This window comes from Aythya ferina, assembly GCF_964211825.1.
Source record: "Aythya ferina genome assembly, contig: HAP1_SCAFFOLD_106, whole genome shotgun sequence".
Lineage (NCBI taxonomy): Eukaryota > Metazoa > Chordata > Aves > Anseriformes > Anatidae > Aythya > Aythya ferina.
The window spans coordinates 362,984-378,484 of record NW_028181413.1 but is presented as its reverse complement, the minus strand read 5'-3'; the positions used below and the strand labels follow the sequence as shown (position 1 = coordinate 378,484).

Here is a 15,501-nt window from a genome sequence, read left to right as displayed (position 1 = left end):
CGATACCTTGCAGTATTCCAAATTCCAAAAAAGCAGTCTCATTTTAAAAAGGACCTCAAAAGCTTTTTTTTTTTTTAAACTGACATCTGCCAACATAGCAATCCAAGCGCTAAACCAACTGAAGTTGCCCCTGAAAGCCTGAATAAAAATGAGTAACTCTGGTGCACTCAGCAGGTCTGTAATAGAAGTTGGTAAGGGTTTTAGATTTCTTTTTTTTTTGCTCCAGGGTGCTGGTAAAATTTTTGCATTAAGAGATTTTGAACCTTTTGTACCAAAGAATTAGAGATGCGCTACAGTGCCAGTAGCTGGGGGTCTGGAAATACACACCAACAAGTGTCATAAGCTTTGCCTTTGCTGAAGGAAGATGAATAGTACAAAGAAAATCTGTCTAGTTTGTTTTACAGGCTTGTCTTTCTCAGTACGGAACAAACTGACCTCCCTGGTCTAACTTTGCAGTGCCTATTCTGCCTTTGTCCTGCAGAGAAGAGCAAGAAAGGAACAAATCTATTTTTGCACCCCAAAAACGCATTAGAGGAGGATTATCACACCCACCTAAGGGTACTTCCTTGTTTGTTTATAAAGCACAAAGCATTTCTCTTGGACAGTCTCTGTTGCTGGCCTCTTTTGTGCCTTCCATTTATAATAAAGATATTAAGATGCTTACCCCTTGCTTGTTTTTTTTTTTTTTTTATTTGTTTGTTTGTTTGTTTTTGTTTTTTTTTAAAGAACAGTGGAAGTGGAGAGTCGGATGACAAGCAAGAACAAACACTAGAAACTCCTTGTTCTGCCCCTGCTTTTTAATCACCCAGCATCACCCCGGCTGCAAAACAGCCTCTGCTGATTTACCTGCTTGTTAAAGCACCCCACAGGCTGCAAGTGCGGTGTGCTAGGTGTCAAGTTATATTTAACGGTGCACACGTAACCATTCATCTTCCCACAGTCGAAGCACAGAACAGCCTCTTGCTAACACAACTCATCCCTGCTGCTGCAAGAAACCTCATGGCCTGCAGGAAAACCTCAAGCTAAGAGTTCCAAAGCAAAAGCAGAAAACGCATCATTTGTACTCTTTCTATTTGAGGGAATTCTAGCTGCTAAATGCTGCCTACATCTGAGGGCACGTTCTGAGGCTGCCGGGAAGGACACTCAACACCCACTGACAGCAGGAGTGCAAAGATGCCAGCCAAGAAGGCAAAGGTTAGAGCTGAACGCTGCCTCAGCTTCCTCCAGCAGCCAGCTGGGGGTCACCTTTCACCACGCTCTCTGAGACTCGGAGCCCCGAGTTACCGCAGCCGCCACGTACAGCTGCTCCTTGCTGGCCCAAACTATTTGAACAGTCTTCAGACTTCAGGGACCTGTTTTACGACAGCCTCAAGATCAAATTCATCTGTTCCTGAAGGCGCTGATCGTCCTGCTGTTTCTGTAGCTGTCAAAGAACAATCCTGAACTGAGGCACTCGTCTGATCAAACAGTGCTTCGGCACAGATTTGTCTTTAGCTTGACACATCAAGGTGAAGAGGAATCGATTCTTGCAAGCAACCTCTCAAGCAGGGATCTAATAAGGTGACCAAAACGACAGATCTGTTGTGCAGATCTGAGCACGTCACTCTGCAGGGAATCACTTTCAAGCCTAAGATGTTTCACCCATCTCCCTGCCCCAGAGCGACACAAGGAAAGCTCTTAAGCAATTGCTAGCCTCTCCTCAGTGCTCACGAGTCCCAAATCACTAATTTTACAATATATAAACCATGGCAGCTGGCACCTAGTTGGCACACGGTGACACTGCACACGTTGGCAGTGCTGTCAGGAGCTGGAAAGTCAGGGGTGAGGGGGTTAAGGGAAAACCACACATCAGTTTAGCAACTTGGCTCCCGTAGGATACTTCCTACGGCAGGAGTTTTAGCAAAGTCCCTCCCTCAGAGGGACCTGCTGGCTAATTAAAACAGGACTTCTGCTGGAGCAGTCAGAAGGCAGCAGGGTATCAGGAGATATCCAGTGGGCATCACCGTCAGCCTGTGGCAGTTTGGGGTCCAGGTATCAGTGGTTATGTGTGGTTTTCTCTGCTTCACTTTCTCCAAAGCTGTGAAAAAATAGTTCTTTTACAGCACTGTACAGTCACACGTTACGGATGGAACCAGCTGCATCAACTTCCAGTACGACGGTGTTGGAAAAAGGTGCCTTTGGTGGTCAGGAGCACAACAGCTCTGGTGAGGTGTTATTTAAGTGTGTTCTTACATCTGAGTTTCCTCATAGCAGTATGTAGCTGAGGGGGTCCAGGTTTCCCAGGTAAGATTGATGTTTTTTCTCCTACCAAGCACCAGCTCAGTATACAAAGCTCTGTTAATAACACCCAAGCGTGTAGATGTTAAACTGAAACTGCTTTTAAACCTATTTGTTGTTACGAAAATAGCTTAATACACCATCTTCACAGGGTAAAAATTCACATGGAAGGACAAAAAAACCCAGAAGCGCTTCCTGAGCTTCAGTTTACCAACAGCACCATCGGATTTAGATCCTGGCCTGGCAGCCAGGATACAGGGTCTGTAAGCATTGCTGCGATGTGCAAGTGCCAAGGCAGGTTTCTGGCCTGCCCTGAATAAAATACCTTTTTTTTTTAATACAAACAGCGTGCCAGGTACGCTGTAATGCCAATGTGCCAGCTCAATAGAGGATGTCAAACAACAGAGGCGTTTATCCTAATTTCTGGCATGAAAACACTTTTAACAGCATTCTTTTCATGAAGAAAACCCTCTCTATCTTCTCCAATGCTCCAGGATCTGCTGCAGCTGCAGCAGCCGCGCTGGTACAACCCACATCTTTGCCAAATCTTTTCAATAATTGTGCTTTACCTCGGCAATGTTGAGGTCACTCCTCTTCCTCCTCCAGCTGAGCAAGCAGCTCGCTGGCTCTGCCACACCGCAGGTGCGGAAGCGAAAGCTGGGAACACAGGAGTCAAACTCTCAGTGCTCACAAAGCCACCAGGGCAGAGGGCTGACACAGAGGCACCCCGGATCCGCTCTCCCTCCCCGCTGCGAGGCTCGCAGCAGCCCCAACCCGAAGCACACACAATGCTTCGCATGGTGATGTCACCGCTGATTCTGAGTCCCCACGTGAGGATCTGCTTCACCACTCTCAACGTTGGTGTTGGTTTTTGATTTTTGTTTTTTTTTTTTTTCTTTTAAACATTCTCAGCTTATGGGAAACCATCAGGTAAACCACAGATCGCTAGGGAAGAAGGCCCACACGAGGGAAGTCCGTGCTTTTCTTCCAGGCAGTGGCACGTGCTTTAACACGCCGCGTTCGACAAAGCAGCTCTCCCCGTTTTGCTCAGTGGCAACAGGCACGACTGCAACGCACACAGGTGTAGGCAGCACCTGCAGGTCCCAAACCCTTAACCCGTTTTTAGAGAGCACCAATTTTTTAAGTAGTGCTTTTCCCTTAATCCATGACCCCTTCTTTCCTTTATTTCTATCGGGTGGCTCTCCTCCATTTTCCTCCTCAGTGTCTGAGCAGACACTGGGAATCGTTTCCGGAGGAAGGGCACGGCTGAAGCTCCTCCATCTACTCTCCGAGAAAAGAGAGTATGTTAAAGAATACATCTTTCCTTTCTTTTCCCTTTTTTAAATACAATTTCTGAAATCAACGCTGCGGCCTGGCAGCAAATACCTACGGGACTAAAGGTGATTCCTCATCCCCACTGTAACGTTGTAGTTAACCTCCCAACGAACCCATCTCCCCAGGAAGCGGCCATTTGAGATGGGAAGGGGCAGAGCAAGAGGAAGCTCTCCTTAGCCTAGCTCTTCCCCCAACACCACCTCGCCACCCAGCACCAAATTCAATTCACCTGCTCCGCCCGATCACTCGAACGGGCGTCCGACGCTGGCACACGCCGCAGCGGTGGTTCTGACGTGCCTTAAATCACCTCTCCGCAGAATATCTCGGGTCTGTACGCTCAAATAACGCAGTATTTGAGAAATAACGCCCAGAGCTCACACTCTGAGTGCAGCCCAACAGCACCGAAGCACCGGTAGGCTAAACATTCCAAACCTGGCAACAAGGCTGACCCAAGCAACAGCACGGAACCCTTCTGCACCTTCAGCGTGGACATCAGCGTAAGGAAACACAGACCTCCTCGATCCAAATTTTAAGCGAGAAACGCAAAAGGTCACCCAACCGGCTTGTTTTCAGCAAGCTAAAGGAGAAATTAAGGCGACAACCGGGTGCATCCAGAGTTAGTCAGATCCTGAAGGCAGTTCCTTGGGGGAACGGAGGAGCAACGCGCCAGATGAGGGCTGCCTTACAGCGCACCCCTTAGAGGCACTGCTACGGAAGGAAGGCAGAAGGTTGGAACTCGAAAGAACTAGCAAGGCGCCCGTTAAGGGGGAAATCTTTCATTTTTTTCTCAGCAGAACCTCCCCTCTCCCTCCCCCCCCCCCCAACCCCCCCATGAAGGCAGACCGGGGACTCTTTGCTTCCTTAGGGAGAGGGCAGGGACGGGGCAGGGTGGTGGGACAGATGGCCAGAGGTTCGGATGGACGGACAGACAGCCGGACAGAGGGCCCAGCAAGGCCTGACGAAGAGCTCAGGAGCGGGAGGGAAGGGCAGGGCGAGGGGAAAGGCAGAGAAGTACAAATCTCTTTTTCCTTGTGATAACTTTTCTTGACCAAAAAACACGATTGTGAATGAGGCAAAATGAAAGATGTAACATGGGGACGTGCGGATACTCACGATGATGCAGCCTTCTATCCGCATGTTCACCTGCTCATAGAGCCACACCTGGATCCTCGACCTCTGCAGAACGAAGGAGGAGAGTAAGTCGGGCCACAAACACTGAGCACTTTTGTTCTCTCATGTGTTCAGAAATACCTGCTAGCCACAGCCACGACAGCTCCCAAACGCTCCGAGGAGCAACTCTCAGGGGCAGTTCCAATGTGCAATCTGACATTTGAGCGTTATACCATCGGGTGAATACTACACGTTTGGTGAAGAACACGTTTCCAGTCACAAGGGAACACCCCTGCACGCCCGGCTACACGAGGGGGAAATGCCGGGCTCCTTGTGCCCACCAGCACACCGCACAGCTCTCCATCCCCCACAAACCCGTCCCGGGACACAGCCAGGAGCCGAAAACTCACCGAGGGGAATCCCCAGACCCTCCCCACTCCCCCCACACTCCCCAAATCCCCATCCCCGCCCCCTCCCCGCGGTACTCACGTTCTGCAGGTAGCGGAAGATGAGGTTCTGGGGCGCTGCGTTAAGGGCTCAGCACGGGGACGACAGTTCCGGGCTCGGGACAAGGCCCCAAACCCCACAGCGAGGCCTCAGGGCCCCGCGACAAGGCCTCAAGGCCCGGGCCGAGCCCCCTGAGGTCCGAGCCGCCCCCCACCCACCTCCCCGGCACCCCCCAGCCGCAGGAAGGATACGATGGGCTGCACCATCACCTTCTGCACCTTCTGGCCCTGTCCGCGGTACGCCATGGCTGCTGCCGCCTCGCCGCTCCCGCTCCCAGCACCGCAGGCAGAAGAGGCGAAGGCTGATGGTAGAACAGGGCTTCTTGGGGTGAAGGGAAAGCGAGGGCAGGTGGGCGCAGTCTCTGAGCTCTCCTCCTCCTGAGTTTGCTTTTTCTCCCCCATTTCTGAGCCGGCAGAAGTCCCCGTGAAGTCCTTCGGCACGATGAAGGCCTGCGTGAGCTCCAGCAGCAGTTTCGTCGGCGGAGGTTTTCCCTGGTGGGGCCGGGGCGTCACAGCACACACACACACACACACACACAGAGACGCGTGGTTTTGTCCAAACATTAAGTATTTACAACAAATTCGACAAGCGCTTTTCCTCTGCCAGCAGCAAATGCCTGAGGGCCCCCACAGCTTCACAAATCATAGCGGGAAGTGCCTACCGTGCCGCGAAAAGTTCGGAAAATAATTCAAAATTGATCTGCTAGGGGAAAAAAAACGATGGCTGGTGGCAGGGTACACAATACACCCGAATCTCAGCTCTGTCCTCCGCAGGGTCAGTGCCCACGCCCAAGTGCGATGCTGATGGCACCCGAACATTTGCTGTAGCAGGCAGCAGAGCCAGCAGCTCAGGGGAGCAACTTTTAAAACCAAGAGGCACTTAAACAACCCTTCATCGACCCTGTGACTGCGGCAGAGTCCCGACTGCTCGCCCCGGAGTCCTCACACAGGCAAAAAGCACCAACCAAAGCCTGGGGGAACTTTGGTATAGCACAAGAGAAGGGAGTGGGGGTAGTGGAGCCGCATGGCAGAGCTGCTGCTTTTCACCATTTGATCCTCCCTGATAATTGAAAGGAAGGCTGGGTGGGCTGACCCCCACCCCCATTCCTGGCAGCAAGTTTGGTCCACAACACACTGGAACAACGATTCTGCTCCCTCCCACCCCTACAGCTTCATCATCTGACACGGGTACAGTCAAAACAATGGCATACACGAGTAAAAGTCAAGAGTTGACATAGTAACTCCAGGATTTGGCTATCAACTGTCCGAGAAATCAGAACACCGAAGCTTCACAATGTGCCCAACATCGAGTTGTGCCAAGGGCGGAGGAAGGAAGAAGCTTTACATTTAAGCCTTCAGAGCATCGCTCCATCAGAAGATCGATTTGCAGCCACCATGGCGTGCCAATGGAGATCTTTCTGTGCCAAAAGAAGTGCTTTGTCCTCTCGATATCGAAGGTAACCACCTATAGTTACAGAATGGATGCACAAGACCTTAACTCTGACCAGCAGGGAAATTTAGGACAACTGAGGGCAGATCCTGCCAATTTCTACCACTTCGGACTGTGCTTTAAGTCTCATTGCAAAGCCTCAGTTAGAAAAAGGATCACCTCGGGGTATCCAACAAGAAGAACAGTTTTAATTTTTATTTTTTTTTTAATTATACCCTAGGACTACGCAGTTCAGCTGTCAATCATCTCGGAGAGTTCAAGGAGGAGGTCATCCTCGTCCTTCCCTGGGTCTAAGTCGATTTCGGCTTCCAGTCTGCCTCCTGAGATTTCCCAAAGTAGCTTCTCAAAATCTTCATCCGCAGATAAGGGCACGTTCCCTGTGGAACTCAGCCAGCGTGTCCGTGCCTCTTCTGGCTGGGAAGAAGCTGAGGTCGAGGTCTCGAGATCCATCTCCATCTGCTCCTCAAATCTTTCAGGGCTTCCAAGACGCACTTCAGGTCTTGGGAGAGCAAGAAAGAACAATCAGGATATGCCATTTCTTAACGGGAAATCCTTTTCCTGCAAACCGGCTCTTAAAACTGTAGGCAAGCCCTCCTATGCTTCAATCTTACACAGGGATTGTTATCAATCAACCCAGGGCTACATTTAGAGCCCGATGTGTTACCAGGTACATTTTTCAGTCTGGGGGTTTATCTGTGAAGCCAGGGCACCTGGAGTTGAGGTGGCATTCTTGAGGACCAAAAGGCAGAGGACACTACTCATCATCTATCACCTCACGAGGAAGTAGAACTTCACCTCATCCTCGTTCAGGTATTCAGACAACCCAAGAAGTCACCGGAAAGCTGTGCTGACTTGCAGCATTTCAAGAAAGCCTAATTAAGCAATCCTGCTAGCTGCTAGAAAGTGGTTTCAGGTGACTTATTCCTTTGATGGATTTTGGCTTCAATTATCTCAGAACCCTCATTTTTTCCCACATGTGACAGAACTTATGTTTCCCTGGGGATATACACTGATTAAGAAAAAGAACAAGTTGGGGTTGTCACCTGTTTGGGGGATTTTCTTCAAGTCTGATGGCTGGGACGTGCTCCGGCACGTCTGAAACACCCTAGAAAGCAGCAAAACAGTATTTATGACACATGGGTAAAAGATTCCTTAATAGCTTTTTCCTCCACACTGCTTCTCCTCTGGCATTGCGGAGCCGTGGCCAAAATACAAAACCAAGGTGCTCCTGAAGAAAGTTCACATTCACCTGGAGGTTACTCACGATCTGGTGTCTTTTAAGAACATGGCATTAATGGACAAAATCCCCCACACCAGAGAAATCACAGCATCAGAGTACCGGTTAAAGAGTGCCATTCATCTCATAAATACAGAAGGGTTCTACAAGCATCCTGGAGACAGCTACTGGATTTCTAAGGAAACAGAAGGCCTGCAGAACGTTTGAGTTTTCCACCTTTTCAAATAGAGGAGGGTAGAAATTTAACAAGGGATCCATCGCTGCATTAGCCCCTGGCCTTACCATGGCTGCTTTTCTGGCTGGAGGTCCCATCATGTCAGCATCAAAGGCAGTCTGTAGTTCCACAGCTGCTATGGCAGACGGGTAACTCCCAGGTGCCTTACGTTTCAGTGCCTTCTTCTTGGGGAAAGTGACTTTCCCACGCGAAGGCTTCGCAGATGTCATAAAGTTGGCTAGAGTAAAAGGAAGAGAGAACTGATACAGTCTTGCTCTGCCTCAGGAAAAATCCAGGTTCTCTTAATCATTTCCACAGTCCTTCTACACACTTAAATGCATTTGGCCAGCACAATTACACCGCCATTGCCTGGATTCTCAGGAATCTTTTCCACATAGTAAACTCTGTCTACCAACAAGCCATACAAAGGAACAAAGAAACCGAAGAGCTACAGTAAATAATAATCCAGGACAAGGGAAACCTCAGACACATAGCAATCCTAAGTGCAAGCTAGGTTCACAAATATAGACAGCTTTTATATTTAAAGTCCCGCTCCCGCTAGGAAAGGAAAAAGCAGCAGTTATAGTAGGACAAGAGTGTATGCAACTCTTGTACCAGCTTCCTCTCCCTTGCAGTGATGTCCCACAGTTAAGTTGTTCTACAAAGTCCACATTTGTAGTGTCATTTTCTAGTCTCCCGTTCCTTACCTAACATCTGGCTGGCAGGAAAAGAAACAAACTAAGAAAAAGAAAGTACACCCTTCGCTTCGTAGCACTGCGTGGCAAAATGCACCCAGCCAGAGTTACAGCATGAGAATTGTCATCTTCTGTCTGTATTTCAGAAGACAACCTAAGTAACTCTTAACCTTCAACACTTACTTTTAGCTTCCTGGCCCTGAAATTGAGCTGCCACTTTCCCTGCTGGTTCAGTATTAAAGAAGCCAGCAGTAGATTTGACAGCAGCTTCCTCCTGCCGAAGCTTCTCTTGTTGTTCTCTCTGTTGCCACTTCTCCCACCGTCTCTCTTCAAAGCTCTTCTCTGGACATTTACGAGTTCCACTCTGCTGAGTGGGCTAGAAGGAAAGAAAAGTAGTGCATGAGTAGGACAAAAAAAAATAAATAAAATCCGTGGAGATTTCGTTAAGAAAATCTGATCAGCAATCCCTCCAAAATGGTCTTGATGTGGAACAGCATATTAATCTCGTTCAGGTTACTGTTGGTTTTTTTGTTTGTTTGTTTGTTTGTTTGTTTTCCCATAAAATTCTGCCTGTAACAAGAGCCATGCTTTACTATGGACGCAGTCTCACATATCTGCAATATCCACTATGGCAAGCTTCTTTAAACAGCTAGGGTGTTCTGCTGTACATCTATTTATCACATTCTTTTTAAGCAGCAGAAAGTCATACAAGTTCCCCTATACAGTATCCACTGACAGATTGATTTCCTTGAACACAGAACTCTGGCCTTCTGTATTAAATCCTTCATGTCTGACAGATCAAGTCAGTAAGAACAAAAAGAATTCCCTCCACGTTAACTGTGTAGATTTCAGCTGGTGCTAACAGGGTTTCTTTCTTGCTGTGGTATAAACAGACTGATTCCAAGTTTGAGGATTACAGAGTTGTCTGGAAATGCTGCTGGCGATAGGATTTAGACTGCACTGCAGCTCCTACCAGCTGCTGAAGGGTAAGAACACACTCAAGAGGGTGGCACACGGTGAGTAACAAAACTTGTCAGAATTATCAGAAATTGTACGAATGTATGTGTGTCTTCACAGAGGACTCACCTGTACATCAGGTCCAGAGGAAAGTTTAGGAAAAGGCCGGTTCAATTCCACTGCCTTCTTTTCTTCTTTTTCAGGTGCTTTAAAAAAAGACAAAAAAAAGTGTTGTCAACGGCAGAAATAAAGAAAGCTGGGTACTTGTTTCCTTTGTGCATTTATTTCCTTGTGTCCCATGAGAGAGAGAGAGAAAGGCTACAATGTGCAAGCCATTCAGCATTTATCCATGAAGCAGATCCTGAGCAAACTGAACTTGCTCAATATGGGAAGCACCTCACTGGGGCAGGCATTAAAGCATCTTATTACCTGTTAGTTTTGTGCTCCATAAAGATTTCTGCTCTGCTGGGGCAGGTCCGGGTTGTGCTGAGGGAGCTGGCACATCTCCTTCACTCTGCTGCATCCGCAGAGCTTTCTCACGCTTTATTTCTTCCAAGGTTTTAACACGCACTTCTCCTTCTGGCTTGACTTTTCCTGCCGGCTCCTTCGCCTGCCCTTTGCTGGGCCCGGACAGAGCGAGCTGCTTCTTGGACTCACCCTGAATTTTGCTCTTGCTATGGCATTCTCCTGCTTTTTTCTTCTCTTCTACCAAGCGATTATTCTTTTTTTCAGACAAGGCTTCAGAGAAAGTTTGCATGCGACCTGCACGAGCAGCTCTTGCCCCTGCGCTGGAATCTTCAGTTTTACCATGCCCTTCAGCCTCGGCTTTGGCTTGAGGTTCGCGTCTCTGAAGAGCTTTCTCACGACGGATTTCCTCCAGTGTTTTCACATGGATCTCTCCCATCGGCTTAGCAGCCTTCCCTGTCATCATCAAGAAATGAGGAGAAGCACCAACATTTAAAGAGAGTCCAGCAATATTTTAAGTCTCCAAAATTTGTCAGAGCACTAAGGAAAACTCATCTTGAGCGTTCCCAATAATGCATCTTAGAACAATATCCTTAGAACAACATTCTCCTCCTCCTCTGAGCCACTTGTATTTTGAAGACCAGCCCTATCCAGAGAGAACTGCTACACAGAAATGCTGCTTTACGGGAGTTTTAGTTTCTTCTCCTTCCTCAGAAAGTTGGTCTGAAGGGGAAAAATCGATTCAGTTATGCATAGACCAGGTTGGTCATGATTACGTAGCTCATGCAGTGACACTTCAGCCCATGGTTCATATAAAAAACTTTGTTGCTGGTTTTTTTTTGTTTGTTTGTTTGTTTGTTTGTTTTTAAACAGCTACACTGACCTGATGAACTCCTAAGTAGAATACACTAGGACAAAACATCTAGGACTCTAGATTCTCTCTGCAGCTTTAACTACTACACAACACATTGCTCTTCAGACAGAAAAAAGAAATTTCCTTCCTAGTTTCACATAGAATTTTACAGAAAAGACCAGCTAAAGCCAGGAGTGGTTCTAAGCTTTCCTCCAACGTTTCAGCTTCTGTCCACTGACTGCCAGACAAAGCCACCAGGGACCTGGCCAGACTGCCTGCCCTATCGCTAGTCAGACCTCAGGTCATCTGTGATTTATACACTCATTTACAGCACAGATTCCTTCCAAGAACCAAAGATTTAACACATTCATTTACAGCACAAATTCCTTCAAGAACCAAAGATTTAACACATTCATTTACAGCACAAATTCCTTCAAGAGACAAAGATTTACACAATCATTTACAGCACAAATTCCTTCCAAGAACCAAAACATGCTCACCATCATCATCTTCATCATCATCTGCAGCATTGATTACAACTGGAGGGTGTGTAGGGCTTGGGACATTTTCAGAGTTTTCCACTTTCGTCACCCCCTTAGCTGTGGAGAGGGATTTGACTGGACAGAAAGTTTGTTTTGCTGCAGTGACATCTGAGCCACTTTCAGATCATCGTCCGCGCACTCAGGCGGACTTGGCAGTGTAGCTAGAGGAAGAGGAGGATCATCGGTAATATGGCAGTTTAAAACTTTGACCACAATGCAAAGAGATGGTAGCAAAGGCAGATAACCCGCACAGACAACGAATTCAGCATCTCCTTTTGCCCATCCCATCACTGCTTACACCGTGAACAATGATTTCCCTTCCAACAACAACACATCTCCCTACCACCCAGCAAAAGCGGAAACAACAGGAAGCAAACTGCAAGGCAAACATCACACAAAGCAAAGAGAAGCTGAGCACGAAAGCAGAAAACAAACACCAGCAGTACACTCGGTGCAGTACACCTATGACTGCAGACCTTTTCCTGCCCTCACAAATGAACAGTTACCTGACGCCCCCTACAGGATTGGCACCCACTAAGTAATACTCAAAATTAATTCTTCAGCGCTTAAAGAAAAAGGACCTAAACTCACTCTTGCTTGGTGGTAAGAATTGTCCATCGATGTAACGTCCCTTTGCATGATGAAAAGCACAGTTGGCTTTCTGACAGCCTCCCGGCTGCTTCTCCCAGTAGCAAGGAATCTCACTGCGCTTTTTCTGAAGACAGAAAGAAAGAAAAGCTCGTGATAACATGCACCTGAGGCTTGCAAAGAGATGCACAGCTCCAGATCGTGACAGCTGTCACAACACAGTGCTGAAACAGCATTCCAAAGGTCAGTTTCTCAGTTAAGTGTAGTATTTCTGGGCATATTCACAAAGTTTGCATAAGCTGTAACCACTATGCACATTTAGTTTGGTCATCACTCAGTTTGAGAAGACAGGCACTCTCAGACATCACTTGAGGGTGGCTTAAACTAATACACCTAGGATTATACTAGGATTATTCAGAGGGAAAAAGAACATCTGAAATTGCCTAGGTTAACCCTGTCTAGAACTACTTCTTGGAGACTTAGTTCTGCTGCACCTTTAACTTTCCCCACTTCCTACCCCAGGCAGCTACAACAGCGTTATCTGAAGGACTGTGGGTCAGAAGACACCTGATAGTTCATTATCAAGCCTGCTCCCATGAGGATAGAACAGCCTGTTTATTACCCCCCTGCTCCAGCACGTTTTAGCAGTCTATTTAACAGCTATTCTGCATCTCTTGAGAAAACTGTCAGCATCTAATAAAAAAAAATAAACAAATATCTTGCTAAGACATACCTAAGGCATTGATTTTATTTCCCTCTGCTTCCTCCCACCCCCTCTCTTGGTAACAGAAACCAGTATGATTTTGAAGCAAACAAATCTATCCTGCAAAAGCGCAATCAGTACACCTACGGCACTGAAAAATGCTTTTGTGGATTTATTTTGAGAACACATTGTTAGGCACTCACGTCAATTTCCATGTGTCTGAATCGGCAGACATTCCTGAAACAACGACCCTCCTGCCACAGCTTGCAGACCGTCTCATTGCCCAGAGCAGCTTCGCAGTGGCGGTAGGCACATTTGTCTCCCTGGAACCAAAAGGAAACCAACAAGGAAAATAGAGTACAGCCTCAAAAATGGCCATGCTGCTGCCTAATGGTGCTACAACTGAATTCACAATCTATCTGGTTCTCAAGTTAACCAAAGACCAGTGTGCTTCCTCCTCCTAATCTACTCCTTCCTGAAAAAAGGGGAGAAAAAAGCAAAGCAAAGGAAAGCCAGCCATACCTTGCTACAGGTAGAATAGAAATAGAAGTAGCAATCGTCTCCTTGTTTAGACATGCCGACGAGTTCTGCTAACAAGCTCGGGTTCTCTCCACAGGGACTTCCTCTGCTCTTGGAGAGAGCTGTCTTCACCCTTGCTTGGGCTGAAAGTCTTCTACTGGCTTGTGATCAGTGAAATCTTCTTTTTAAAAGTAACCCGAAAGAAAGTAACAAGTGAAAAATAATGAGGAACAAACATTTTTCCAGCTTTCTTCAGTTAATCAAATCAAGTTATCAGTCTCTCAAAGAGAGCAAAGCCTTGAAATCAGCTGTTACATGAACTAACTAAATATTAAAGTTCTGTAAAGCTGCCAGGAGCTTTGTCAGCAAGCGTTCTCTTCCACATCCTCAATAATATGACCTGGAGCACATCTGGAAGCCTGAAAACGGAGTCACTCCTTAAAAAACCACCTGATGATACATGCAAGTCAATAATCAACTATGGCTACAAATAACTTCTCTAGAACACAGTTAGGACGCATTAAACAGCACGTTCCAGGCCCTGTGGGTCTTCGATTTCACCTACCTGGACAACCTCAGCAAAGTTATCGATCTTCAAAGGCTTCCAGTTAACTGCTCCTGTAGGCCGAACCAAGACTGAATCCGTGAATTAATAATAAAGGGGTAGGAAGAATTTTCCTCCTCACTTTGCCAAGGGAACCTCTCATCCACAATTCAAACATAGGATGCGCTTTTAAACAGCTTATAACTAAGAGAGGAAGCAAGTCCATTTGAATGCTCTCTCAGACTGGATGCAGCCACGGTTAGTTAGCTCTTCAAAAAAATAAAAAACAAAAACCAAAACAAAACAAAAACAAAAAAAAAACAGCGCATTTAGAGATGAACTCGTGATTCAAAGTGGCTGCAAAAATGAGGCTCCATCTTCCACAGCCGGACAATTTAACTTTTTTTTTCTTTTTTTTTTTTTTTAATTTAAAATTCAGCATGTTCCAATCTCTGGTCTTCAAGATTTCTTCACCTATTAAGAAAACACAAAAACCTTTCCCCGTCTTTATTACCTGTACAGCAAAAAACATACCAGTGCATCTAAATCCACAGATGTGCATACGCATACACACATCTGTGTTTATACACACACGAGGAGGGAGTGAGAGAAAGTTAGCGAGAGCGACAGTGAAAATCAGAATTTTTGCCTTTTCGACACAGAGAGCGCGTAAAAATTCTCTCATTTTGAGGGAACTAGAAAAAAATGGAGGCTCTGCAAAAGATTTTGATGAGTATGCCTTCGAGGCCGATGCTTTGTAACATGAGGGATCTGGGGGCCAGCACACAAATATGCATACGGATGTACATGCATACAGGATAAACATATCTATACACACAAGCGTGCACAGTAGATGTTGTATGATCTCCATATCGAGAACAACTCGTAGCCCTGATCAGACATGTAGAGTTGCAATCAATTAACAGCAGCAAGACAGCAGATCAAGGGTACAGCAAGCTTTGAGAGGCAGGGGAATGCTCACTTTGCCAGTGGCACGGCTGCATGATACCAAGGATTTTGAATTACTTTGATTTTTTGGAAGCAATTTGGTTTTTCTTTCTGCGCTGTAGCTGTGGTGGTTTTACCGTGCTGGGCAGCTAAACCCCACAACCGCTCTCTCACTCCCCCTCCTTTAGATGAGGAGGGGGAGAAGTAAAGCAAAGAACAACTCACGGGTTGAGATAAGGATAATTTAATTAAAGGGAAAAAATTATAATAATTAAATAAAGACTACCATGAACTAAACAATTTAACTAAGGGGAAATAAAAAGGGAAAGGGGAAAAGGAAAAATAAAAAGAAGGGAGGAAAACAAACAAACAAAATAAATGAAGGCTATATGGAAGTGCAGAGGAAAGAAATTACTCTCTACTTCCCACAAATGAGCCATGATTGACCACGTCCTTGAAGCAAGGCCTCAACGCACGCAGCCGGTGTTCGAGAGGAGGACCGACGTTTTCCCAACGAGAGCCCACCCCTCCCCTCTTCTTCCTGTTTCCACCTTTTAT

At 46.7% G+C, this 15,501-nt stretch overlaps 2 protein-coding genes and 1 pseudogene across 3 annotated transcripts; all 3 read right to left on the bottom strand.

The window, feature by feature from the left end:
* Nucleotides 1-4,454: 4,454 nt before the first annotated feature.
* Nucleotides 4,455-6,876, bottom strand: LOC311428658 (uncharacterized protein). The gene is made up of 3 exons (XM_084540007.1): nucleotides 5,421-6,876; nucleotides 5,212-5,238; nucleotides 4,455-4,788 (listed from the first exon to the last, which is right to left on the bottom strand). Exons 1-3 carry the CDS (start codon nucleotides 5,790-5,792, stop codon nucleotides 4,474-4,476), a joined length of 714 nt encoding a protein of 237 aa, XP_084396133.1. The 5' UTR covers nucleotides 5,793-6,876; the 3' UTR covers nucleotides 4,455-4,473.
* A 33-nt stretch (nucleotides 6,877-6,909) lies between these two features.
* LOC311428657 (zinc finger CCCH domain-containing protein 11A pseudogene) lies at nucleotides 6,910-8,635 on the bottom strand (annotated as a pseudogene). The gene is made up of 3 exons: nucleotides 8,198-8,635; nucleotides 7,722-7,783; nucleotides 6,910-7,177 (listed from the first exon to the last, which is right to left on the bottom strand). The product of its transcript is annotated as a zinc finger CCCH domain-containing protein 11A pseudogene (transcript).
* Nucleotides 8,636-12,071: 3,436 nt separating this feature from the next.
* Nucleotides 12,072-15,473, bottom strand: LOC311428665 (zinc finger CCCH domain-containing protein 11A-like). Its single transcript, XM_084540016.1, has 5 exons — nucleotides 15,373-15,473; nucleotides 14,017-14,069; nucleotides 13,455-13,632; nucleotides 13,136-13,255; nucleotides 12,072-12,356 (listed from the first exon to the last, which is right to left on the bottom strand). Exons 3-5 carry the CDS (start codon nucleotides 13,506-13,508, stop codon nucleotides 12,201-12,203), a joined length of 330 nt encoding a protein of 109 aa, XP_084396142.1. The 5' UTR covers nucleotides 13,509-13,632; nucleotides 14,017-14,069; nucleotides 15,373-15,473; the 3' UTR covers nucleotides 12,072-12,200.
* Between the last annotated feature and the right edge of the window lie 28 nt (nucleotides 15,474-15,501).

What these genes read in the sequence shown, in the direction of transcription:
- LOC311428658 (XM_084540007.1), bottom strand. Translation starts at nt 5,792, where the DNA reads ATGTTTGGACAAAACCACGCGTCTCTGTGTGTGTGTGTGTGTGTGTGT. An exon ending in AGGTGATGGTGCAGCCCATC is followed by an intron (nt 5,239 to 5,420) that starts GTATCCTTCCTG and finishes GCAGCGCCCCAG; the next exon opens with AACCTCATCTTCCGCTACCT. An exon ending in TCTTCCGCTACCTGCAGAAC is followed by an intron (nt 4,789 to 5,211) that starts GTGAGTACCGCG and finishes TTCGTTCTGCAG; the next exon opens with AGGTCGAGGATCCAGGTGTG.
- LOC311428665 (XM_084540016.1), bottom strand. Translation starts at nt 13,508, where the DNA reads ATGTCTAAACAAGGAGACGATTGCTACTTCTATTTCTATTCTACCTGT. An exon ending in TCTATTCTACCTGTAGCAAG is followed by an intron (nt 13,256 to 13,454) that starts GTATGGCTGGCT and finishes TTTTGGTTCCAG; the next exon opens with GGAGACAAATGTGCCTACCG. An exon ending in TCAGACACATGGAAATTGAC is followed by an intron (nt 12,357 to 13,135) that starts GTGAGTGCCTAA and finishes TTCTGTCTTCAG; the next exon opens with AAAAAGCGCAGTGAGATTCC.